General features: G+C 43.6%; 1 protein-coding gene across 2 annotated transcripts in view; it reads right to left on the bottom strand.

The window, feature by feature from the left end:
- ATF6 (activating transcription factor 6) overlaps positions 1-26,057 on the bottom strand; it is a 1,839,477-nt gene that overhangs the window by 1,102,641 nt on the left and 710,779 nt on the right. For both annotated transcript variants that reach the window (XR_015309808.1, XM_086964422.1), the window contains exon 7: positions 11,540-11,754. Coding sequence is in view for 1 of the 2 variants with exons in the window: in XM_086964422.1 (XP_086820548.1) it covers positions 11,540-11,754 (215 nt within the window). In the remaining variant the exon portion in view is untranslated. The remainder of the gene's footprint in view (positions 1-11,539; positions 11,755-26,057) is intronic.

Genomic DNA, 26,057 nt, shown 5'->3' with positions numbered 1-26,057 from the left:
CACCTCACTGACTTCCTCTTGGAATAGCTTTTTAGCTTAGCTACTGACAAATGTGTAAGAACCTTAAATGGGTGTTCCGGTAGACTAACGGATAGCTTGTGTATTTCCTTTCTTGGTGTTAACCAGAATATGTAAAACGTATATATACTTTGTGTAAAGTGCATTTCGTTAGTCTCCTCTGCGCACCTCCATGGGTTGTGTAGACAGAGGCTCCCCTGTCAGGGCTTGTATTTTGATTCAATAAACGATTCGACCTTCTGCATTGCCGACTGCTTGGTTATTCCTTAATTGTGAATATATTAATATATATATATTTGGACTATTGGTAAGTATAGTCCGACCTTAAGAAATTTGAACCCTTCACCCTGACGGGGTTCCTGTGGATGCCTTCAAATCGTGTCCAGCAAAGTGGGCGCTAATCTTGGAGCAGGTTTTTAATGCTTACGCAAAACGGTTTATTCCATCCACCTGGACTGACTCCATAAAAGTCCCTATTTTCAAAAAAGGGGACAGGGGAGACTTTAAGTGCTACCACGCAGTATCGCTTTTAGACTCATCTGCAAAACTAATGGGGAGAATTATCTTGGAGAGACTGGATTCGGAGGTGGCTGAAAATAATGGGTTTACAGCCTCCCAGTACGGTTTCAGGAAAGATATTAGTACACAAGAGCAATGTATTAACTTCATCTCCTAATCTCCAAATTTGATGCAGCAAAGCAAGAACTGTACATTATTGCTTTGCTGACCTAAGCAGTGCTTTTGATTGCATTAATCACAACAAACTTTGGAAGACCCTGGTTGAAATGGGCGCCCCAGCGTATATAATCTATTCCTATCACTGATCTATGCCTCACTAACCACCCGTGTGAGATTTGGGATAGAGGGAGAATGAACCCCAAGTTTTAAAGGGACCAGAGGTATAAGCCAATGCTCTGCATTATGTCCCTCCTCTTCTCGCTCTATAATAACGGGTTCAATAGGAGTTAACAAGAAATGGCAGCAGATGCCCCCTGAGTAGGTTCACGCCCTACATGTGGGGCATCCCTATGGGGCCAGGCAAGGCTTCGATTTTACAAAAATAGGAACATTCTGTACCACCCTATATTACCGACAGAGAATTGGGTATAACTTCTGGATGACACCTTAGATCAATGTAATTTAATAGGATGGCACAACATCTGGAGCAAGTCTGGCACTACATTTACAAAGGACTTAATTAAGGACTACCTTGCACTCTGCCACTATAGCAAGATACCCCAGTTGGCGCATGTAAATAGACTACTTGAGGAAATTGATGAAAATGCTTCTATTGAATGTCATGTTAGCGTTTTACAGTAGAGTAAAAAGGAGCTCTACTGCTTTTTACCAGTAAACGTGATTCAGAGAGAGAGAGAGAAAAGAGATGGAAAAACAAACACTATCCCAATATCTGAGAAGGCCATTATTCCAAGGCTTGCATACTTACCTTATAAAGACCACTGATGTACAGAAGAGATTTTACCTACTAAGATTCGGAATAGGTATTTTACATCAACTCATTTCAGTTCCAAAAAGAGGCTCAACAACTTTCCAAGGTGCCCATGTGATGGGAAGGTACCCACTCAACAATGCATTTTATCCTCTTTTGTAAGTTTTACTGTGAATATAAAAAAGGTTTATATGCCCACTGTTTTTAGGTCTCGGCACCGAGACCTATTTCTGACGAGTTCGCTCTCAAGGGACACAGAGCAGTGCACGAGCCGACCAGGGTCTGTGCATGCGCACACACACAGGCAGGCAGGCACGTGCCGCGAACACACAGACACACACACACAGACAGACACACGTGCGCACACACACACACACACACACCCCTCGCTCTCTGCCCACTCCCTCTCTGCCGCCCCCCCCTCTACCCCCACTCACCAGGCTCTTTCCCTCCGCAGCAGGTCAGTCACGGCAGCAGGCAGACTCGGTGTCTTCTCCCACGCTGCGTCTCGTGCGCGCCCACCACGCTGTTTCGCGCCAATTGATCCTCAGCTTGTTAATAATTCTTCCTGTTGCTCGGTGCCTCTTAGTGATTTAACCTCTCCTCTTCTAGGCGTTTTGTCACTTGTTACCTGATTCTTGTGAATGTAGTGGTCAGCTTTTGTTCTAGTTCGGCTCAGTGTGCAAGCACAGGCTGCTGCTGAAGATACTCAAAAGCGGACTTTCCTGCGGCCAGCGTCGCAGTTTCACCCTCCCCAGAGCCGTTTCAGTGTCGGGCTTTGCCCAGTATTATTTTTCCGGAGCAGTGTGTGATAATGTAACCCTTCTTGAATGGTGTTTCTGACGACGATGCCTTATTGCGTTGCAGCTGACAGAAGCGGCTCTATTGCAGCGAGCTCACAGGCGCACCTTTGAGCCAGATCGGCGCGCGCTGGCAGGGGGCACGGAGCAGATGACGGGGCTGGCATGTGGACATGTTTCCGGCCTGGCTTTCGGGAGACTTTGTACACCTTGCAGTGGTGTGTTTTTGCAATTACACGGTTTGAGTTTAATGTTGTTTCGCTGGCGTCATGTTTTCCACCTGTAAACGCCCCCCTTTCTCGCCCCACCCCCTTTCAGTGCAAGACTGCAAAGGTATAGGTGTTCTTTATACTCTTGCAGTTTTGGTAGTAGTTCCATGACGACGCTTTTAATTGTATAGTTGAAATTTATTGTGTGTGTGAAAAAATATATATATATAATGGGAATTTTTCTCAGGGAGGCATATTTTTTTTGGGGGGGGGGGGAGGGGGGGGGGGGGGTAAGGGGTCCAGTTGAGCCTCCCCCCCCCCCCCCCCCCCCCCATCCAAGGCTTTACATAAAGGACCAGGTACAAGCATCCGTGGAGCGTCGTGATCATGGCAAGGGATGGTAGACCTTTGTTTTCGTCACTGTCGATGGATTACAAGACATGCCTGTGTGGGGATGCTCTGAACCAGCAATCGCTGATAAAGCCGAAGCAGGTGAAGGTCTGAGTTTTGAGTAAGTCATGACCCGAGTTAAACATCTCCCGGATACTTATGGAAATGTTCTGTACGTTGACTGTTGTCCGCTTGTTTTGTCGCGTGCCTGAGTGCAAATGCTTGGTTTGCGAAGTCATTCTGTAAATTTGTCTGCGTTCTGAAGATTCTAATGCATGTTTTGAAAATTCTGACTTGTTAACTTTGGCCTTGAAATGCTGACCAGCTCGCATAACATCACGGAATTTCCTCAGTTTGCAAAACAGATGGTTAGGTCACCCGTGGGTTAGGTCACCTATGCAGGGTTATACAGCCGCTGTAAGAATCGCACGTTTAAATCCAACACAGCAAACCCCCCTCCTTTTATTTATTAATTTTTGTGGCTTAGGGCGACCCTACACCTCGTGCTAAAAAGATTGTTGCTTACCTCTTTCTTACCTGCATATAATTTGCATTATAGCAGATTGCCAATATGCTCTGCTCTCAAAAAAAGAATTCAATCTCAAATGTATCCATCAACATCGCAAACAGAAGTTTGAGTTTCGGTGTAGCCCCTTCAGTGTGTGCTTTACACCACCCCTGCCCTGCCAGAATTTCCAGTCGGATTAATACTTGCTGTATTGAGATGGTTCTGTAAGAATATGACTATACTTTTAAATTTTTTACTTCTGTCAGTAAATGCCCATAATTAATACATATTGGCAAGCAGGAAATCGCTGGTGTCCTTTGATTGCGGCGCTTAAAAGTTTGTGATCATAAAATTGAGCCTAGACTGGAAGTTTCCGTTGTGGTGATAAGGTAAAATCTGCCAGTCTAGTCCAAGCCAAGTAGTATGGAGGTAGTTTCTGATGAGGCGACTCAACCCTGAAGTAACACACAACTTTTTCAGCTCCTCGACACGTGTAGCTGTAAATGGTAAAGTTGCCAAAAGTTTACAAAAAAGATAACCAGGCACGTTGGTCGCATGAAGTCTGCATCTTCAGCGTTGGTTGGAACTTTAAAATGGTCAAGAGGTGAATCTGGCTGTGGAGAGCCCAAGATGGCTATATATCGAAAGGTGTGGTGTGCATTTATTCATTGTAAGATCCTTACTGTTGGGTGTATTTCAAAAATGCATTGCACCTTTTTAGCCTAGAAATGCAGTGACTGCTCTTCCTCTGCTCTATCTGCTCTTCTGCATGCTTTGCACCATGGTTGTACTAGAGCAGATTTGTGCTGCCCCCTAAGATAAGAGTTGTAGTTGCATGTTCTGTTCTTTTGAGTGTCATCAGTGACCTGTCTAGAGTGCTGTGTCCTTGCCCAGGCTAGAGCGCAGTGTTCTTGCCATCAGCCTGTGTCTCTGGTTTTGGGTGCCTGTGCTCTGCATCCTATGCTCCTATGCTACCTACAAGAAGCATGTGCTAGAATTGCCAAGGAAATTTCAGATAATTATGTATGGCTTCTTTTTAGCCATTTTTGTAGTGGGTGGGGAGTTTGAGCTAAACTTCGATTACAGTGAAATACCCTTTACTCTTAGTGGGGATGCATTTTTTCAAATATATTTATATCTTGGGGAGGGGGACAGGTATTTGACATTTGATAAATCAGTAAGCTCATGTTTGTTTAATTTGTGAACAACAGTTGTGTATTGGTTTCAAAGTATTTTAACTGCCAACCAAAACACTGCACATCAAAATGTTTGTAGCGTTCTCCGCCATTTGTGTGATGGGGTGAGTGGCTTGGGGCAAGTTCTTCCATAGTTCTTTAGACTCTATAAGACTTGAGAGGTCTTTCTCAAGGTTTGATGGGGTGCATGGTCCAGCAGCTCCACATCCTCCCATGAAGTGGTATTAAGACTCCAAGAATGCATTGCAAGATCCTGGCAATCCTGAACACTTGGTCCAGGATTTCATTGGTTGTGACGTATGAAACAGAACTCCAAGACACTAGCACTTTCACATCCTCTGCCATTTAGTCTTCTCGCTCAACAAAACAGCATCCCTGAACGTGTACAGCTCTCTGATGTACCTACACCAGCACATACATAGAAGTTTGATAGTCATTATTTTGCTGGTGTTTTGTAGGTTTTAGACCTACTGTATATATCCCATAAAGAATCACCTTTGTGCCTTTCAAAGTACTCGTGTGTTTATTTATACCTGTATGTGGTTGCCATTGTTGACTGTACATTTATGACACTTCAGTCCATGTTGTACTTGTAATTTATGCAATATAAAAGCGAATAACTTTGCTAACCGGTGGGTATAAAGTGGGTTTTGGCTCCTTCCAGAGGAATACTTCTCTGTTGTCTTATGCGGAGTACTTGCATTGCAGTACATGAGACTATTTTACATCCAGAAAGTACACTGACTCATCACACATTAAATTCTTTCTCTCAAATGCATTGTATACAGAAAGCTTTCGCATTGCATTTTTTTCACTGCAGCCGGCTCTATTTAATGGTTTAGTCAGAACTCAAAATCCAAGACAGGCCTATTGAATTTGACAGTGCTTGTCTTGCCTTCTGCCCCCTGATTGCACTTGTTTTTCTTGCTTTCTGCCCCCTGATTGCACTCGTTTTTCTTGCCTTCTGCCCCCTGATTGCACTTGTTTTTCTTGCCTTCTGCTGCCTTATGCCCCCTAATTGCACTCGTTTTTCTTGCCTTCTGCCCCCTGATCGCACTCGTTTTTCTTGCCTCTGCCACCCTGTTTGTGCCGTTTTTCTTGCCTCTGTCACCCTGTTTGTGCTGTTTTTCTTGCCTCTGCTCCCCTGTGCCATTTTTCTTGCCTCTGCCACCCTGACGGATCGTTTCGAACTGTAAACTTAGTTGATAGCATCTGTGCATTAACCCTTTCGATGCTGATGACGAGCTCAGCTCGTCATCACCCACGGGTGTCGTGTGCTGATGACGAGCTGAGCTCGTCATAGTGCCACTAAAATGGCATTTTCCAGCACTGGGGGGGAAAACGCCCAGCAGCCATGTGGTTAAAGGTGTGTTAGCGGCGCTATGTGAAACCAAGTGCATGAGAAAGAAGCGCATTCGAGGCGCGATCTGCATTGTACTTGAAATGCGTACAGGCAGAAACTCTCCAAACAGAAACAGGCTGCATTTAAGACTCGTGGCCTTTTGAGCCCGCTGACTGCTTCATATCTTGTGCTCTGCGTTTAAGACTGGTCGTGAAGTTAATTGAACTGCCACATAGATGTCTAAAGACTAAAGTTTACGAATTACAGTGCTGCCCAGAATTATAAGTCTGTAATCTGCTATCTTGGGTTGTGCTTGCTTCGTGGTGGACGTGTGGTGTGATGCTTGCGTGCAACCGGCAGTGATTAAGTAAGCACTCCCCTGCACACCCAGTTAGTGAGACTTTGAACACTTGCCTTCTGCCCCCTGATTGCACTCGTTTGTCTTGCCTCTGCTCCCCTGTGCCATTTTTCTTGCCTCTGCCACCCTGTTTGTGCCGTTTTTCTTACCTCTGCCCCCCGTTTGTGCCGTTTTTCTTGCATCTGCCACCCTGTTTGTGCCGTTTTTCTTGCCTCTGCCACCCTCTTTGTGCCGTTTTTCTTGCCTCTGCCCCCTGATTGTGCTAGTTTTCTTGCCTTCTGCCCCCTGATTGCACTCGTTTTTCTTGCCTTCTGCCCCCTGATTGCACTAGTTTTTCTTGCCCTGCCCCCCTAATTGTGCCATTTTTCTTGCCTCTGCCCCCCTGATTGTGCTACTGGCAATGTAAATGACAATGCCATTCATTTTTTTTGTAGGTGGCTATATGTGTGGGTGGCTCTGTCTGTGTGAGGGTGGCTCTGTGTAGGGTGTAGCTATTGGCATTGTAAAAAACAATACCATTTATTTAACGATTAAGCTATTGGCAATGTAATGACAATGCCATTTATTGATGATTTAAAAAAAAAAAAGAAATGTCATAAACAATGCCAAAAGCTCTACCTTTAATGATGCAGAGACCATTGCATTGTAAATGCTTGTTTATTAGAGATGTTCCTATTTCATAAGAAAGCCTATAACTTTTTTTGTAACCTTGAGTCCGGTAACATCAGCCATACTGTTTATTACTCTTCTTATCACCATAAGAAAGTCACTTACTATGTGTGACTGTTTGGGCTATGAAATTGTAAGTACATTTACAAAAGAACCTTGCTTAAAACAGGGAATACAGCTTTTTTTGCATTCCTATGTCTTTTATTATATTTTACTACTTTACATTTTAAAAGAAAGATCAAATGAATTTGATTTTGCTGTTTATTGTAACGATTGGTATCCATCACTTTCATACACGTTTTTATATTATGTATGTAAATCATTCGAAGGGCAGTTGACATTTCATATTCTGTGTCTCTTAAAGTTGTATTCGGCTTCTTTTTCTTCTGTATTTGTCTTTTAAGGATTTTAATAGTTTGAATAAAGATTTACTTGATTTAAAAATATTACAAATAATTACACATTTTCAGACGTCAAACATAAAATTCCTCCTCAAAGGGGATAATAACAATGATCATACTGCAAATCGTCTGTCTCCTGGTTTGTTCCAGTTGGTTACAATCATCAAAATGTTTTGTCTAATATGGTAACTTTTACGATTTCCCAAAAGAAAGTACTGGCCTACGGGTCTTAGTACAATGTAATACCAATCCACAAATAAAAAGCCTATTGTCTTTAACACTTGTTTTTCAGAATAAGTAAGCGTGACTTATTGACTTGTCATAATGTGCCATAAAAAACAGATGAGACCTGTGCAACCCAACATATTTTTCCCTAATGAACCGATATTTCCCAAAGCCTTTACCAGTTACCTGATAACATAAACACAGGTCTACTAAAGTGTGCCTACACACTGCCCACTCTGCCTTTTTCCTAAGCTTAAGAAGTCATATGTGTTCAGGAGATTCGGCGAAGCACATTTACGAGTGCGACAGGCAGGTAGAGGTAAGCATGTCTCACATATATTGACATATAATTACCAGGATGCAAAGCAACAACCAGCACTGGTTGGGCTACTCAGACATGGCACAAAGTGATAGGAGACCTCTGAAAAACTGGTGCATGAGAAAACACATGAGCTGTAGAGATCCATCAACCCATGATCCAGGAGGAGTCCAGAAGCTTCAGGGAGATACAGAACTGGAAAAAAAGAGCAACTTTAGGAATGTAGGTGAGCAATGGACGCAACAGCTGAGTGGCAGTTTGGAGATAGGGAACAATCATGCCAGAAGCTTCAAAGAGGCCGAAATCTGCTGCACAGCCAGGATCGGCAGTGGCAGCCAAAAGGCAGATGATAACACAAACTTTTCAGGGAGTTTGGGGGCTATAGAATGCCCAGATGATGCAGCAACGCCAGATTCTGTATCGGCCATGCAGATGTAAATGGGACCTACAGTGCAATGAACAGGAGCTGCAAGGAGAGAATGAGCTGTTATGGCCAGAGCTGCCGAATTTGGAACTAGGGAACCAGGCTCAAGTTTCAGCATAGGATCACCGTCTTGCGATTCTGGCCGAATCACTTAATTTCTCATGTCTAAAAAAGGAATGTGACACTGTGTAATGTGACTTGTGCTGATGCAAAGCACTCCAATACCTTCAGATCAATTTCATGCTTTATAAAAACTACGACAAAAAGTCCCCAGCTCAGAACCTGCAGCGATATACAAAGGTAGTGGTTTGGAACTGCAGGAAGAACCAGGTGCTACACTGGGAGCCAAGATCATCAGGGTGAGCTCTAACTGTAAGAAGGCCAGAAACTAAATGGCTGCCAAGGTTGGTATTGGAGGTGTGTGACACATCTGGTGAGAAAAAGACCCGATGGAGGCCAGGAATGGTGGAGGCAGTTCTGGTGAAGTGGGCCCAGGGGTTACAGGGATACTAGGGGGGGGGATGGGGCATGGAGCCCTTAATCCAGAAATTTCAGTCAGATCAAGAGCTCTATTAGTGTTATGTGAAGGTAATGTTTAAAGTGCACAATTACCAATGGGTGCCTTGTCGTTGGCGGACTTGAACACGCAGAAGTTGGAGCGTCTTAGTTGTAAGGGAGCCAGGTCTTGAGCTCCTCACTAAATGCCAGATGGGATGGAATGCCTCTGATGTGGACAGTAAGGCTGTTCACAGTTTAGCTGTACTCACAGTTTAGCTGTACTTACAACAAAGTTACTACCTCCCTAGTTGGCTTTCGTGACTCTGGGGGATCATAAGTGTTTTAGAACCTGCGTTCCTCAGGTTCTAAAACACTTATGTTAAGGGTCTGTTGGGGATGTACCACTGGAACGAGTGACTTAAGAACTCTGGTCTTGAGTGGTGCAGATCTTTATGAGCCATGCAGAGGGCCTTGAATTTGACCTGACTGCGGACCAGGGAGTCAATACAGATTTCAGGTACCGGGGGAGATCCAGGATTATTCTAGCTGCAGTGATCTGAACTAATTGAAGTCTACTAGCAAGTTTTTTTGTAGGTTCACATAGAGGGCATTGCAGTAGTCCAACTTTGAGAGGGCTAATGCCATGATCCAGTTTTTCCTGGATTTATCAGGAATATATGGCAGAATCTTCCTGATCATCCTGAGGGAGTGATAAGAGGAGGAGACCACTGCAGAGACTTGGGCTCAGAGGTTAAGTTTATTGTTGATAAAGACGCCCAGCATTTGGACACAGGCATGGGTGGGGGCAAAGCTCATCCTGACACAAGGCTGGAGACCAGGAAGAAGCGAGATTCCCAAACAGTACTACCTCAATTTTTCCAGAGTTAAGTTTTAAGCAATGTTTGCTCATCCAGTCTGCTGAAATGCAACCTTGGAAACGTATAGGTTCAGAAGGTTCATTGTTGAAGGCCGTGATTACCAACTGGGGGTCGTCAGCATAGGCTTTAAGATGAAAGGTTAAAACTTTTGGTAAGAGGAGACAGTTTGGAAGCATAAATATTAAAAAAGAGTAGGACTCAGCGAGGATTCCTGAGGGACCCTGCATGGCAAAGTAAAAGGTGAGGATTCAAATTTGCCAACAGGCCAGTGTTTGAGTCCTGTCTGAGAGAAAGGAGGTTAGCAGGAACAGAGCCTTATCCTTGATCCCTACTGCAGCTAAACAGTGGATCAAAGTCTTATGATCCACTATATCGGAAGCGTCAAGAAGAATGAGGGCAGCAGATCCCCCTCAATCTAGAGTGGCCTTTATCAGGGCAGTTTCTGTACTATGCCCTGGTCTGAACCCGAACTGGATTGGGTAAAAAATGTGGTTGTCTTGAATATATTTAGAAAGTTCTGAATTCATGATTTTCTCGCCAAATTTAGCAGGAAGGGGAAGGCGTAATATAGGGCAGTAGTTATTTGGACCTGTTGAGCTAAGATTAGGCTTTTTTTATTAGGGAAGGGATGGAAACACAGCTGTTGAAAACATTGTATTAAAAATGACAGAGATTGGTGGTGATCACGTGTGGTGCTAGCTTGAGTATCTTGGGGGGGACCCTGATTTAGCTCGCATCAGGAGGGAGGACACTTGACTGGGAGAAGTGGGGGAGAATTCAGAGAAAGGGAGGTAATCCTGCTCCAAGGGAGTTATATGCTCATTGAAGGCCGTATGATCAGAGTTATCTTATGTATTGAAGATTTGGTTAACCTTATCTTTAAAGGTAAAGGCTAGGGTGTCGCAGAACTGTTGGCTATGAGTTGTCACATTGTTCTCGGGGGTGGAGGTGAGCTTGGTGACCATCTGAAAGAGTTCCTTGGTGGAGTTAGAGGCCTTTTCGATCATATGTGTACTACAGTTACTGGTGACCAGAAACAGCAAAGGCAGCCAGGATCTACAGTGGTAAAACATGTGAGCAGAGCACCCAAGAAGCATTTTTGGAAGAAAGTTACATGGGGATTTAAGAAGTCCTGTGTGAAAACCTTGTCACTATTCTGATGTGTTTATCTCTACCTCCAGCTCTCAGACTTAAACTCTTGACTTTGCCTATTACTGTTAAATTTCTTTGCAAGCATTGGCAAAACAAATCTATTCCAAAATGGGCAAAATGACAAAAGTCCATGTGTATCCAAATAATATAGTCCTCATGTAATAGAATTACGTTTGTGTTTATGTAACACCATTACAAGATGGTTGCCATGCATGTGTACACAGAAGCAAATTGGGAAAAACAAAATGCAAAGTCAACATGTCTGAATCCATAGTAGCAAAGGCAAGGCCCTATTGGCTTTGCCAATACGTGCTTGATTGCATTTTCTCTCACCTGGAGTACTGTTGCCGCTGGAACTTACCTTTGATTGGTGTTAACATTTTGGAGAATTTTGGAGTCTCACAACAGAAAACTAGTATTGTTGCTTAAAAATCAATATGACAATTTGTCTAGCAAAAAGAAAATAGTCACATAACAAATATAACAGTCACCAATACACTGTAGCACAGTAAGTCTGCTCTCAGACGCAAAGTAGAAAAGCAAACTCACATTTATAAATGCCAAAATCTTAGCTGCAGGACACTTTGAAGGGCTATATATAGTTTTACATTAAAGAGAAATACTGGACCAAAGTGATCATTTATAGGATTGTGCAGGGATTTGAAAACCTGGGAACAAAGCCATACAATTGGGTAAACTTACATCAGTGCAGGCATTCCGAACTGCAGTTTGTATGATGGGCGGAACTGTTGGCGCTTTGCCATTTGTTGCAGCATTGCCTGTAGGTGCTAGCACATTCAAACCGTGGATGGGAACCTCTGCGCCGTCCGTAGCAGTGGCAAGGACTGCTGGCGCAGTCAAGACTCCAGGGGTGTGAAGTTGTACCACAGCAGAAGGGGCAAGGAGAAAGGCCTGGCCTGTTTGAAAGAAAGGATGCATTTAAAAACAAGCAATGAGAAAGGCAAAAGGTCTCATCTTTGGGACCTACTGGCTTTGCTAATGGTTTTAGCAATATGTTACTGTATGTACATTACATATTTGACCAAAGTAAAGACTTTGAATTTGTAAACATTTGCAAACTCTTTGCTTTTGTGCAGTTTAGTACTGTAATTAGAATTGACTAGGCTAAGTACTTCGCAAGACGTTCAAGTGGATCCCCCCCCACGACTCCCGTTTCTTCGTGCTCAGTGGCTATCTCAGCCCCCTGGGCACGCAGAAAGTCGGGAGAGGACAATCTCCAAGCAGGAATCCACCCACTAGACACCAAGGAGGGGGGAGCGGCCCCTTGGGCAAGGGCCTTTGCTCCCCGCAAAACAATTTGGGCAAATTCAGTCTTTCTGCCCCCCGGATGGGGCAGAAAGCCCACTAAACGCCAGGGATTTTATTTTGGGAACTTGTTTTTTTAGAGTGGGGGCTGCCCAAAACAGGCATTCCAATGCCTCCTCCCCTGCCACTATAACAGCCTTTCCGCCCCTCCTGGGGAGCAGATGGGGCCCGGGGGGCAACAATCCCACTAGATGGCAGGGATTTGTTTTGGGAAATTTTAATTAGGGTGGAGGCTGCCCAAAACGGGCATGCCAATGCCCCCCACCAAAATTACTGCCTTTCTGAACCCCGGGTGGCAGATAGGGGCAGGAGCCCACTAGATGCCAGGGATTGTTTTAGACAATTTGAATCAGGGGTGGGGGCTGCCCAAAACAGGCATGCCAATAACCCCACCACCCGCCAGCAAATATTCCAGTCGGGGGGCAGAAAGCCCTCTAGAAACCAGGGATTTTTGTTTTTATTCGTGTTAGGGTGGGGGCTGCCCAAAATGGGCAAGACAATACCCCAACCCCCCCCCCCCCCCCTGAAAAATTCCAGTCTTTCTACCCCCCCCCGCCCCCCGGGGGGCAGAAAGTCCACTAGGCGCCAGCGATTAGGCTGGCTTTTTATAAGTGTGGGGATGCCCAGAATGGGCATCCCCACACTTATAAAAACCCCTTCAAAAAATAGCCACAGTCTTTCTACCCGGGCCAAAAACCCAGATGACCCTCCCTTGCAAAACCAAGTGATTTCGGATATATAGGGGGCACCTGCATTTTGGTCCTGGGGTCCGCAGCCATCCATCTAGGGAAACCTACCAAACCCACACATTTCTAAAGACTAGACACCCGGGGAGTCCAGTGAGGTATGGCTTGCTTGGGTCCCCCAACATTTTCCTACACACAATCCCCTGCAAACTTCAAATTTAGCTTAACAAAAATCACTTTTCTCTCAGATTTTTGTCTCGGAAAGTCCTGGAATCTAGGTGGATCCACAAATTTCCTACCACCCAGCGTTCCTCCAGGTCTCCCGATAAAAATGATACCTCCCTCGCATGGGTGGGTAAAGTACCCGCGACAGGCAAGGGCCCAAAACGTATTGGGAAAACATCAAAATCACCTATCACAAAACAACCTGGTTTTTCAAGGGGGGTGTCACCTGGGTTCTTGGCCCGGGGCTCGGCGGCCATCTTGGGAAACTACCAAACCCGCACATTTTCTAAAAACTAGACACCTCCAACGAGGTATGACTTGCTTGGGTCCCCCAACGTTTTCCTACCGAGAATCCCCTGCAAACCTAAAACTCCGCTGAAATAAATTACTTTTTTCTCAAATTTCTGTCTGGGAAAGTTCTGGAATCTATGTGGATCCACAAATTTCCTACCACCGAGCTTTCCCCCAGGTCTCCCGATAACAAGCATTTGCAAGCAATAGGTCTTGCAGTTACGCAAGTTTAAGCTATTGGCATTGTAAATAACAATGTCTTCTATTTAGGTTTTTAACAGGAAAACAAAAATAAAAGGCATTATTTTTTTCAATGTCAATAGCTCAAACTCACATAAATGCGAGACCTATTGCATTGCAAATGCTTGTTTAAAGACTGCCATACCAGCCCGTTCATCAATGCTCTGATAACAGATTGCGTTTTTGCACTTGATATATTCTGAACTTTTTCAATGTGTCTTTGTACTATGACTTACTTGTATGGTTGCTAAAAAGCTTCTGAATAAAGTTTGAAATTGGTTGATTGATTGAAATCCTGGAAATATAAGGATCCCAATTCAGATGCATACCCCAGTTTACGCCCAAATGAGGACAGGTGAAACGAGGACACATCACAGAAGCATTTTACTATAAATTGAAAGTAAATTTTTTTGTTTTTGTATGTTTTACTTGCAAGTAGTGTGAAGAGTTGTAGCAAAATATTTACTGATATAATCACTTCCGGAAGTAGCTTCCGCACTACGGTAGTGTGCTGAAATGCAAGCCATTCAAGACAGGATGAAATAGACTATTGCTGTACAGGCGTGTTAGTGCACTTGTCTTAATTAAAATGAACCAAGACTATAACACCCTTAATACACTGACATATTAAATCATAATCCAGCACTGGAAAAGTTGTGTCTGGTGACTTGACATCATGTGGGCACCAATAGTCATAAGCGACGTAGACGGGCTGTGACTCCGCTGTGAGCGACCAAAGCAGAGGTGCGGATACCACAGCCTTCTCCATACGATCACCCTCACTAATTGTTTTGTCTCCGTTTAAATCTTGCCAGGTTTCTATTGCAGCCAGTCATATCGATTAAGTACGATATCCATAAAATTCCCCTGAAACTAGTGTTTAATGTCCCCAATTCCATCCACAGCCAATTTGATTTAGGAAATGGCATGACACTTCAGCTTGGACAAAAATAATTTTCTTTTAGCATTGAATCAACCTAGTAGACAGAAATTGCCACAAATGTAACGACGAACGTTTGGTCCTGCAATGAGTGTCAGGAAGCAGTGAAACAGTTACACAAGCGCTCCTACATGGTAAAAATCACAAGTTGTTAGAAGCGAACCAGAAAAAAAAATCTCTCCACATGTTGATGCCATATACTTCCGAGGTGCTGGCAGGCCACCATCTCCCAAAACGGGAGCACCAGGAGTTAAAGCCATGCCGTGCATTGCGCTGTAACAACAGATCAAGGGAGGGTGACACACCAGAAGCCGGATTCTGTGGCTCTTGTTGTACAGGATCACTTTTGCAAGATCTCTGCGCTAAAGACAGCATGAGCACGCTAAAATCGTTTTTTTCTAGTAACCCCAGTGCGGTCTGAATACCGTAGCCACCGGCAGCCTGGCATCGTCCGGTGGGGTCTCAGTCGATGCCGCTCCTCTGGACACAGTGGCCGGACTCTGCCTTCCTAGCTCGCGTCCAGTTCTTACAGCGAGTCAGCGCTTCCCAAACCGTGGGGCGGCGCTGGGTCTCACTGATGGTTACCACTATCTGCACCCCCACGTTTTAGCCCTCCGACCCAGAATGCCCGCCTGTTACTCTCCATTGCAAGATGCCCCTATGCCAAGACAGGCCCCACAGACTGCAACGCCAGACCCACCCACCCAACTCCCATATATCGACCAAACCTGGCTATAGCCGAGGTCAAACCCACTAGACGCCAATGGGACAGCCCACTGCACACCCTTCCCAATCGCCACTTCCAATACAATGCAAGTGGTTTTCTTACTGGCAGACGGACAGAATACTGAGCATGCGGTGAACGCCCCATTCTTATATACTGCTATCTTCATTAAGTATGCACGTCATCTCAAAATGATGGCATCAGCAAAGTTGTGACCGATAACAAGATTACATTTGAAGCACCAAATACAATTTGTTTAAAAAAAAAGATATGTGAGGATGATGAGAGACAGAAAGGTGGTCAGAGAGAAACACAAGGAGCAGCAGGGAGCGAGCGAGCGAGCAGCACGTATTACAAGACACGTGCACATCTCATGTCCTCTGAGTTATGCTAAAGCCGCGGTACGCGAGTGAGCAAGCAAGGAGGAGGCGTGTTAACGTGCTGCAAGCACATGTCCTGTCCTCCAAGTTCTGCTGGCGACGCCATACTTGTGCACGACTGCTGTCCTTATTACACGTGCACATATCCTGTCCCCCTTAGGCAGAGAAACCAATGACAATAGGGCTAGCCAAGGCAAGCAGCGCATGCGCTGCGTCGCTAGGCGAGACCTACAAATGATACCTCACTTGCGTGGGTGTGTCAAGTACCCACGACAGGCAAGGGCCCAAAACTTATTGAGGAGACATCAAAATAACCTATCAAAAAACAACCTGGTTTTGCAAGGGGGGTCACCTGGGTTTTTGTCCGGGACTCGGCGGCCATCTTGGGAAACTACCTAACCCACACATTTCTGAAAACTAGACACCCAGGGTAGTCCAGCGAGGTATGGCTTGCGTGGGTCCCCCAACGTTTTCCTACCCAGAATCCCCTGCAAACTTCAAATTTAGCTGAGAAAATCAAATTTTTCTCAAATTCCTGTCAGCGAAAGTTCTGGAATCTACGTAGATCCACTAATTTCCTACCACCCAGCGTTCCCCCAGGTCTCCCGATAAAATTGATACCTTACTCGCGTGGGAGGGTCAAGTACCCACAACAGGCAAGGGCCCAAAACCTACTGAGGAGACATCAAAATGACCTATCACAAAACAACCTGGTTTTGCAAGGTGGGTGACCTGGGTTTTTGGCCTCTGGCTCGGCAGCCATCTAGCGAAACCAACCAAACCCACACATTTCTGAAAACTAGACACCCGGGGGAGTCGAGCGAGGTATGGCTTGCGTGGGTCCCCCAACGTTTTCTTATCCAGAATCCCCTGCAAACCTCAAATTTAGCTGAAAAAAATAAATTTTTCTCAAATTTCTGTCTGGGAAAGTTTTGGAATCTACGTGGATCACTGTTCCCTCAAACGTGCCACCTGGGCGGCCGCACACAGGGCAATCAATCTCCGCGCAGGGGGCACACTGTAGCGCGCATTTGAAAGGTGAGACCTTTAAGGTCTTAGAAGAGTAATCGGGCAGAGGAGAAACAAAAACAAACCAGGCTAATTAAACCTGACAAGCAATCGTTTGCATCTGTGTATGAGGAGATCTCTATCGTGTTTAGCAGCAGTTAACGTTTATTGCCAACAGGTCAGAACACAGACAAAGGCTGCCAAACACGAAGGCGATCACCCATTTCACAGATGCAAATTGATGCTTTGAAATATTTTCAGGGATGTGCTCTTGCACAGGTTTTCCTGTTAGTTTGTTAGCTTGCCCACCAGTATAAAACGTTGGAGTTTAATTACATTTTTGGAAAAGGCAGCTGCAAGATTTCTCACTGTATGCACAGAGAGGTCCGTCAAAAACTATCAACTTCACTGCATGCTACTGTGAGATTTCCATTTTGACATAGTTATTTTTTTAAATTGGGATGTGTCCTTAAATCCCAAAGTTCTGTACAGGTCGGCAAGCTAACAAATTAATGGTGAGTGGCCGTGCAATGAAGAGCCCTGAAAATATTTAACAAGTAATCTCTACACCAAACATTACCTAAATATGATAAAATTTCTACAAAACTCAAAAAGTTTATTTCTTTAACATGCGGAAGGTTTGACATTAACAAATTACATTATAGCACTGCATTGAGAAGTACTTTAAACATGAACCATTAGTAAACTAAGAGGCAAGACAATTTTCATGTAAACCTTGTATGTGGCCCAGATTATTATAGAGCAATATTATAGTCTATTAAATCAAACATAGGTTTTTGTACAACTGTTTTTTTGAACTCACATATTTAAAAGTGCTTTCTCATGCGATAATGAAGTAAAAAAAGAGTTTTGATTAAAAAAAAATATTTGCCACAATTTAAGCTGGGAAGCCATAATTTATTCAGGTTTCCGGGTGTCACTTTGTACAAATCAGGCAGTAAATACCTATCTATGTTACTTTCCTTCTATTACAGCTTTCCCTTTCCCTCTTTGTGCACTTTTCTGCAGTTTTTATACAGCACCAACACAACCCGAAAGCGGTGCAGCAATTTACATGTGCACCAGTTACATTACACAAGGTCACCATTCTTTGTTAATAAGCATGGGGAGATAAAGTGAGTCGAACCTGGTTCCACTGTTTTAAAGTACACAACTCTGGTTGTAACACAACATCCAGGGTACAGGGAAGGAGGCAGGAAGAAGTCACATGAAAGAAGTAGGTTGCCTTTACCAACATAAAAAGCAAGAAAACCATGGTTGGGTGCAGGTCACGCAGGGCCCTATTAGACCCAGAAGACCATACTTAGTGGAAGAGGATGCCTCACACACAATATTGTGTCATGCTTCATCATAGGCATCCTCTCCCCACCCTGGTAAGGTGGTACTACCAGGGTGGACTCAACCTCCGCGAAGACTTGGTGGTAGGAGGGAGTTCTTACATAAAACTTGCAGTTATATATACACACACACAACATTTTCTTCCCCTTCTCATGACAATCATTTACCTCCTTTTTGTCAGTATTGTATATTTCTACTTGCTTTTTGCCAGTCTTTGTGAAGTACTCTGATGCCATAAAAATAAAAACATGCACTTTTTAGACCCAGCAAAAAACAGTCAAAATATTTAAAGTAATTGAATATTGATTTCTACTTTACTTCATCACCTAAAAACTTTATTTAGCTGATCTAGTAGAAAGGTTCTGAATTTAACATAGAGTTGTCAGTGCTCTTGTTGCACATTTTTACATGTGCTTTACAGTAATTTCCTCGTCTTCATTGACATGTTTATTTCTAAAACCTTGGAGATGGAGAGAATGCATAAGTATTTGTATGACATTGCAGCATAGTTTGGTATTACATTTAATGACACTCCGAGCAATTCCTTTACAGATCAGAGACTGATTTAGTTTTGAAGAGTTATGCTATCAGTTGCATACAGTTCTTATTCAATGTAATTTTTGTTAACTGGGTGAGATTGGAATGCTATACCAAATTCCTCATTTGATACAGATACCCACCGCCCAACAAATTTCGGGTGTTGTAGTTAGCTGTCAATAGCAAGTTGGATTCTGCCTAAGTGAAATAGTGAGTAAACCTAAATCGTAAGTTGGAAAGTGAAGATGAGCGAGTGCCATATTATTACACCTTTGTGCTAAAGTAGATGCAAATGTTCGAACGCAAAATTACCATGCACATGGGGTGTGACAAGTAGCTGGTGTACAATTTGCACCCAAGTTGGAGATTCGGTCCTCAGAAGAAGGAACAAGTGCAAATTGCACATAAATTCACCCGGCCTTAGGTGTACAGCTATTGTTTTGCACTCTAAGCCCCAATTTGTGAAAGAGTTTACTGGGCATAATCTAAAGGTCTATGCCACACAGTGCACCAGAGCTGCAAACCCATTTCCGTAACGAATGATAATTTGCACATGAAGCTGCATTATCTGCCCTATGGTAATCCGAGCATGAGTGAGCTAAAGACTAAAAGACCATGGGTATGTTTGAATTCATTACATTGTTAGTGAGAAGACTGAAAGCAAACAAAAGAATTAGAATACGTGAAAGACAGAATCTAATGAAGTGAGTGAAATTAGAGGCATGTCAGAGAGTTAGCGAACTAAGGCAGTTCTCAAACGTGAAAATGGGAGTACCATCAGCAATTTTTAACAGGTTAAGCACCAACATCACACATACATTTTAGCAGTACCTAATCTGAATTGGTGGTGGCCAGTGTGCACTGCTGTCACTTATTTACGGGGATCAGGACACCAAGTTTGTCCTACCGGTGGTGTTCCAAATTGTTAAAAATAAAAAAAAATTGCTAGTTTGAACAAAAATTCTGAGAGCTGCCCACCAGTCTGCATTGGGTCTAAATGCATGAATGCATTCCGCTGAGATAAAAAGACCATGAAACAAGTTGCACTGGTGTCCTATTTTATCCCAGCCCATAACACCCTCCAACATGGGTACATGTAAGTGCCATTTAAAGTGATCTTTGCAAGCATAGAGCTTTCTTTGGTTAATATTTGTTTAAACTGGGTTTAAGATGCAGTATTGGACACTATGTCTTCAAAATGTTCTTGGGGCTAACTTTGTCAAGGAGGGCTCACTGGCTTTGTTTGCTGAAATCCATCCATCTCTCTCTCTCTCTCTCTCTCTCTCTCTCTCTCTCTCTCTCTCTCTCTATATATATATATATATATATATATGTATATATATATATATATATATTTAACTGTTAGTTTCTATGAAGAAACCTTGAAGGATCTACACAAATGACCCCTTGCTGAAATCAGAAATGTGTCTACTTTTCTAAACTGTATAGCTGTCCAGGATCAATTATTGCTTTCATACCCATTTCTAACATTAACTGGAAGGAGGTTGAAAGCACAAAATAGCAAAAATAGGCTATGTCCCAGAAAAATGCCCAAAACTGTGTAAAAAAGTTTGATTTTCTAACAAAAGTCTTCTTGTCTCTGAAAGCTGGGAAGATGGTGATTTCAGAACAACAACCCTTTTTTTGATACCATTTGCAGGGGCTACAATTCCCGCCAGCAGCCCTCGGTGGAGCGGGGAGCTAACCAAGCAGGAGGGAGCCAGTTTCGCCCTGCCGACACCACCAAGAGTCATCTTTGCACCGGATAAACCGCTGGGGGCTTACCTTTGCTGCTGCCACCGCCAAGAGTCCCAGCACGCCAGCAACAGGGCCGCCGCCGCCCCGGGACTACAATTCCCGGCAGCCTTAGCGGCGCGGCACGCTACAACGACGGGGGCTGCAGCGCCAGGAGGCGCATATAGCCACCAGCAACCCTCTGCGTCGCGGGACGAGCCGGGCGAAGCCCGGGTGTAGCGACAGGATAATTTTAGTCTATTTTCAGACTGGTGGTGACTATAATCCACTACCATCTCAGTCCTCGTTGCAGTTGCGTTCATTTGTAGGGCTTAACTATGCGCTTTGACAGAGTTTAGTGCCTTTTTCCGTTTTCTTGGGCCTACATGCCCGAAAGCTAGAGAGAAGCCATTTTGTAATTCTGCCTCGACTGTCCGAGGCGCTTGCAGGGTAAAGGTAGTGTTTAGAATTTAGCCTGTTATTCGCTAGTGAGGAACCGGTCAAGACTGGCCCTTATCAAAGGAATGTGTTTGTCTCCCCGGCTCTAGACGCAATACGCAGGTGGCCACTGTGGAAGGCAAAGGGGGCCGGGGACTGGTACAGGAATTTGGTGGGAGTCGGCCTAGTACCAGAATTTTCCATAGAGAAAGAGAGCTCTATATTATCAAGGAGAAGAGCAGAGAGACAGAGAGAAAGTAACGTGTGAAGTAGACAGAAGAACTTGGTCCGAAGGCTTGTGCAGAGAGATTGATGCCATCTGCTAATTGAAATCCTGAAACGAAGAAGGAAAGTGACTAAGGGTCCTGTAGTGACATCATACAGGAGTGGCAGAGACTGAGTCCAGAAGAGGGTTCGAGTATTTCGGAACCATGGCAGCGTAGATGAGGCGTAGTGGTGCAGACGTGTATTCGTGAGCCATAGAAGGAGAGCAGAATCCCGAGACAAAGTAAGAGAGAGAGAGAGGGATCAGCTCCGCTGCGGAGATGGAAAGACACACGTCTAAGGTGAGGCGTTCTGAGCTTAGTGTAGAACATATTTAATCATTCATTCTTATTTCCTTTTTAGGTTACAGGTAGCGACTAACTTAACTCATGTTTCTTTTGCTCATTCTGCTATGCTGAATTGTAGAATAAAGATTTAATGTTAAATATCTGTAAATGTTGTTTTTATGAATGGGATTAGCCTTTCCTTTTAACCAGGTGCTGACATACAGAAGGATGGGATATGCCCTTCTGAAAAGGTAATTGATGATGGAGGGAGAGTGTGAACTTCATTTAGGAAATAACTTTTAAAGGTGAATCCCCATTAGTGTAGATCATCGGGTGACGTTAAAGATATCGTTGGGTGACGTTAAAGATATCGTCGGGTGACGTTAAAGAGACCGTCGGGTGACGTTAAAGATATCGTCGGATGACGTTAAAGAGACCGTTGGGTGACGTTAAAGAGATCGTTGGGTGACGTTAAAGATATCGTCGGGTGACGTTAAAGAATATAAGATGAGGTAATTATAGGATAAGATATGGAATCCATTAGATGTTAGTGGTATCTTTGACTGTATAGGCTTGTAAATAGCATTTTTTCACCTTCTCAGGTGAGTCTTCTAGATATCATGTATATAGTGGCCTGAGAAGAGTGTGGTTACGTGACGACTGGGTTAGCTACGGTTGGTAGTCTGCTTGGTCTGAGAATCCGGTTGTTACACTTGGCGTCACAAACGGTTTTCGATTGATGGGTGCGGGTATGCCTTCGTGATTTCGTATGGGGATCCGTGGGTTCTCGCCGTGAATGGTTTTGTATATATTTGTTTAATTGTACAGTTTTTTCTTATTTGATATTATTTTCATTTGTTCTTATTTGTTTGATACGATTGTGAAATGTTTTCGAGAAAATCGAAACCGTCTTTTCAGTTGCCTTTGGAAATTCCTGGTTGGGAGGCGACTGTTTATGAAGCGCTTGCTCATGAATGGGCTAATTCTACTTGTTTGAGTGAGAACTGGAATTCATGTTTGGAGGATGCTGAGCCAGCTCAGGTAGTTGCATGCTTGCAGAAAGTTCCGGTGGCAAAAGGTGATGAGCTTCCCATATTGGGACGTAGAGGTTGGATTTTATTAAATGCGTACAGGCTTGTACATGAGAAATGTTCTCGATTACAACGTGAGAATAAAACTTTGGAAGAACAGTTTGTTCAGTTTCAAAATGATGTTACTCTTTTACGATGTCAGAATAAATTGCTTGCTGACAAGTTGGAAACGTATCAAGCTGTAGCCGAAAGGGCTGCTGTGCGCATTGCGAAATACAAATATAGACACAGACGTGGAAAGGTTAACACCAGGAAAGTGCGTATGGTTGTTGCAAAAGCAGGGCTCGATTGGAACCCTGACGAGTGGGACGGTGACATTTGGAATTCGTCTGATTCATTTTCCTCGGCTGAAGAGAATGCTACGCGTGCGCCTTCCCGCACTAGACGTTATTGTCACTCTAAAGTTCGTACTGAGATTTCTGCCCAACCAATTTATTGACGTAAATTACAGGGTAATCCTAATGCTCCCCATGGTATTCCGCTTGATAGCTTGGAAGATTACACTCAACAAGAAATAAATGACATTTTGGAAAAGTTCTGGCAAAAGTCGGGTGAATCCTTGCTTACTGGATGGTTCGTCTTTTTGATTTTGGTGCTTCAGTAATCTCGTTGGATCGAGGTGATGCTGTGAAATTTTGTAGTTTGAGTTCTGATCCTACGGTTCAAGAATGTTTTAGAAATTTCAATAACAATAATCAGACTAAACTGTTGCAGTTGGCAGTAGACGGTTGTGGTCACAAGTACCCTACTGAATCTGATTGGCCTCTTAATGAGAAACCGTGGTATACTTTGAGAGATGCTTCTCAATGACTGAAAGAGGAAGTTATGAAAACCACTATCTTTTTAGGTATGGCGGATAGGTTAATGGATGGTTTGCTAAATGCCTCTGTGCGGAACAGAATCATTTGTACTTCTCCTGCTGCATACAATCAAGTGATGATGACTTTGTTGATTAATCAGACTGGTAATGCTTTGTCTGAAGTGATTGTGGCTGTGCGTGAACTTGGTGAGTTGGGTGAATGGATTAAACCTGAATGACAGTCTCGACCGGAAGGTCGCACCAATGACTACAGATTCACTAGACATGACATGTTTCAAGCTTTAGTGAAGGATGGTGTGAAAGCCGATGACATTAATGATTTGCCTAATAATGTGTTATGGGCTATGTTTCGTAAGCGTGGTCTGGACAAGAAGGAAGGAGCTAGAAAGTCTGTAAACAGGACTATGATGTTAATCATTCTGATGGCAGTGAGGATGATGCTATGCCGCGTCTAATGAGAGGCATAGAGAGTGGGAGAGAGAGAGAGAGAGTGGGATAGGACACAAGATGGATCGTCTCATTCTAGAAGAGAGCGAGAGAGAGATAGAGAGGAGAAAAGAGATCATTCTGAACGCAGAGATAGAGGAGAGAGAGATCAATCCCCAGAGGTGAGGTTGAGAGACAAAAGATCACGATCCCTTGAGCGGAGATCGCAATATTTTTCAAATGACAAAAATCCTTTTCATGATGAGAAAGGGTATGAACGAGAGGTGACATTACCTAAACGATATGAGAGTCTTTATCCTGATTTGACTTGGGCGACAGAACACAGTAAACCAGACTAGTAAGTAGGTCAAGCTCCAGTACAAAATTGGGCTCACAAAGATTACAGGCCTTATGTGGATATTGAAATTTATTGGAGAAATCGAAATGTACAGAGGGCCTGAGCATTAGTGGATACTGGAGCGGAGGCCACTCTAATTTCTGGAAATCCCAAAAAGTTTAAAGGACAAGGCTACACAATTACTGGATTAGGTGGTAAAGAAACCCCCTCAGTACAAACTAAACTTGAAATGAGAATAGGTAAGAACCCCCGAAAAGAGTATCATGTATTGGTGGTACCTCTTGATGAATATATAATTGGAATTGATATTTTAAAAGGTATGACATTGTATTTAGATGACGGATGTTACAAATTTGGACATAAGTATTACATATCAACAAAATCTGTGAGAGTCGGGCTTTTAAAAATACCTCCGATTAAAATTCCCCAAGCAACGAAGGTGGTTTCAATGAAACAATATCGTATTCCCGGTGGGCACGATGAGATCAGTGCTGCTGTTCAAGACTTAATGGATGCAGGGGTGGTAATTCCTATTACTTCGGCCTGGAACAATCCTGTTTGGCCGGTATGTAAAAGTGATAATTCCTGGCGCATGACTGTTGATTATCGAGAATTAAACAAACATACACCTTCTCTGACTGTTGCAGTCCCTGATGTTGTTACTTTAATTGAAAGAATCCAGAAACATTCAGGAACATGGTATGCATCCATTGACATTGCTAATGTTTGCTTTTCTATTCCAATTGCCCCCGAATGTCAAGAACAATTCAGTTTTACATGGAATGGCCTTCAAATGACGTTTAGAAGTCTACCCCAGGGCTATGTACATAGTCCGACAATCTGTCATCGGATAGTGGCAGAGCATTGAGATGAGATGACCGTGGATCCAAACATTCAGGTGTGTCATTATATAGATGATATACTAATTCAAGGTGAGACACAAGATCAGGTGCAAATACAGTTAGACCGAATTGTTGCACATTTACAAAGCAAAGGCTTGGAGATTAATCCTGATAAATTACAGTGTCCAGCGCAACATGTCAAGTTCTTGGGTATTCATTGGCATGAAGGGAATCGAGAAGTGATTCCACAAGTAAAACAGAAAATTGCATATTTTGCAGTTCCTAAAAACAGAAAAGAAGCTCAAAGATTCATTGGTTTATTTTGCTTTTGGCGACAACACATTCCACATTTGAGTCAGATTCTGGCCCCTTTGTACAAAGTTACACGTAAAAAGAATGCGTTTGAATGGAACAGAGCACAACAAGATGCGTTTGATTTGGCGAAAGAAGCAATTCAACATGCTTTGGATCTGTGGCCAGTGCGCGATGGTGATGTGGATCTGAATGTATCTGTACAAGATATGTATGCAAATTGGAGTTTATGGCAAAAGCAGGGTAAAACCAGAGTACCCCTAGGTTTTTGGTCTAAAAAGTTACCTGAGGCTGGTGAGCGTTATACACCTTTTGAGAAACAGTTGCTTGCATGCTATTGGGCTTTAGTGGATACTGAGCAGTTAACATTAGGACATGATGTGGTTTTGAGACTAGAAATTCCTATAATCCAGTGGGTTTTGAGTTCGCCGAAAACTCATAGTATTCGCAATGCTATGGAAGTGAGCATCATAAAATGGAAGTGGTATATACAAGATCGGGCTCGTGTGGGCCCAAAAGGAGTTGCAATGTTACATGAGAAAGTGGCGCAGGCGCCGATGGAAGAGAGAGAGAAAGAGTTCTCCGTACCTATAGTACAGGAATCTCCTGTTAAGTGGGGTATGCCGTTCGATGATCTGTCCGTGGAGGATAGAAAACATGTATGGTTTACGGATGGTTCAGCCAGGTACATAGGAGAAAAGAGACATTGGAAAGCAGTCTCGTATAATCCCACAATTCAGAAATTATTGAGCACCACTGGTGAAGGGCGAAGTAGTCAGTTTGCAGAATTGTATGCTGTATACCAAGTTTTAAAACAAGAATTGCCAGGAACATGTCATATTTTTACTGATTCATGGTCGACTGCGAATGGATTGGTAGTCTGGTTACCTACATGGCAGTCCCATAATTGGACGGTCCATAATAAGACGATC

Source organism: Lissotriton vulgaris, chromosome 1_1 (genome assembly GCF_964263255.1).
Source record: "Lissotriton vulgaris chromosome 1_1, aLisVul1.2, whole genome shotgun sequence".
NCBI classification, from domain to species: Eukaryota; Metazoa; Chordata; class Amphibia; order Caudata; family Salamandridae; genus Lissotriton; species Lissotriton vulgaris.
Note: the sequence above shows the minus strand (reverse complement) of the source record. Positions and strands in the feature narration are given on the sequence as shown.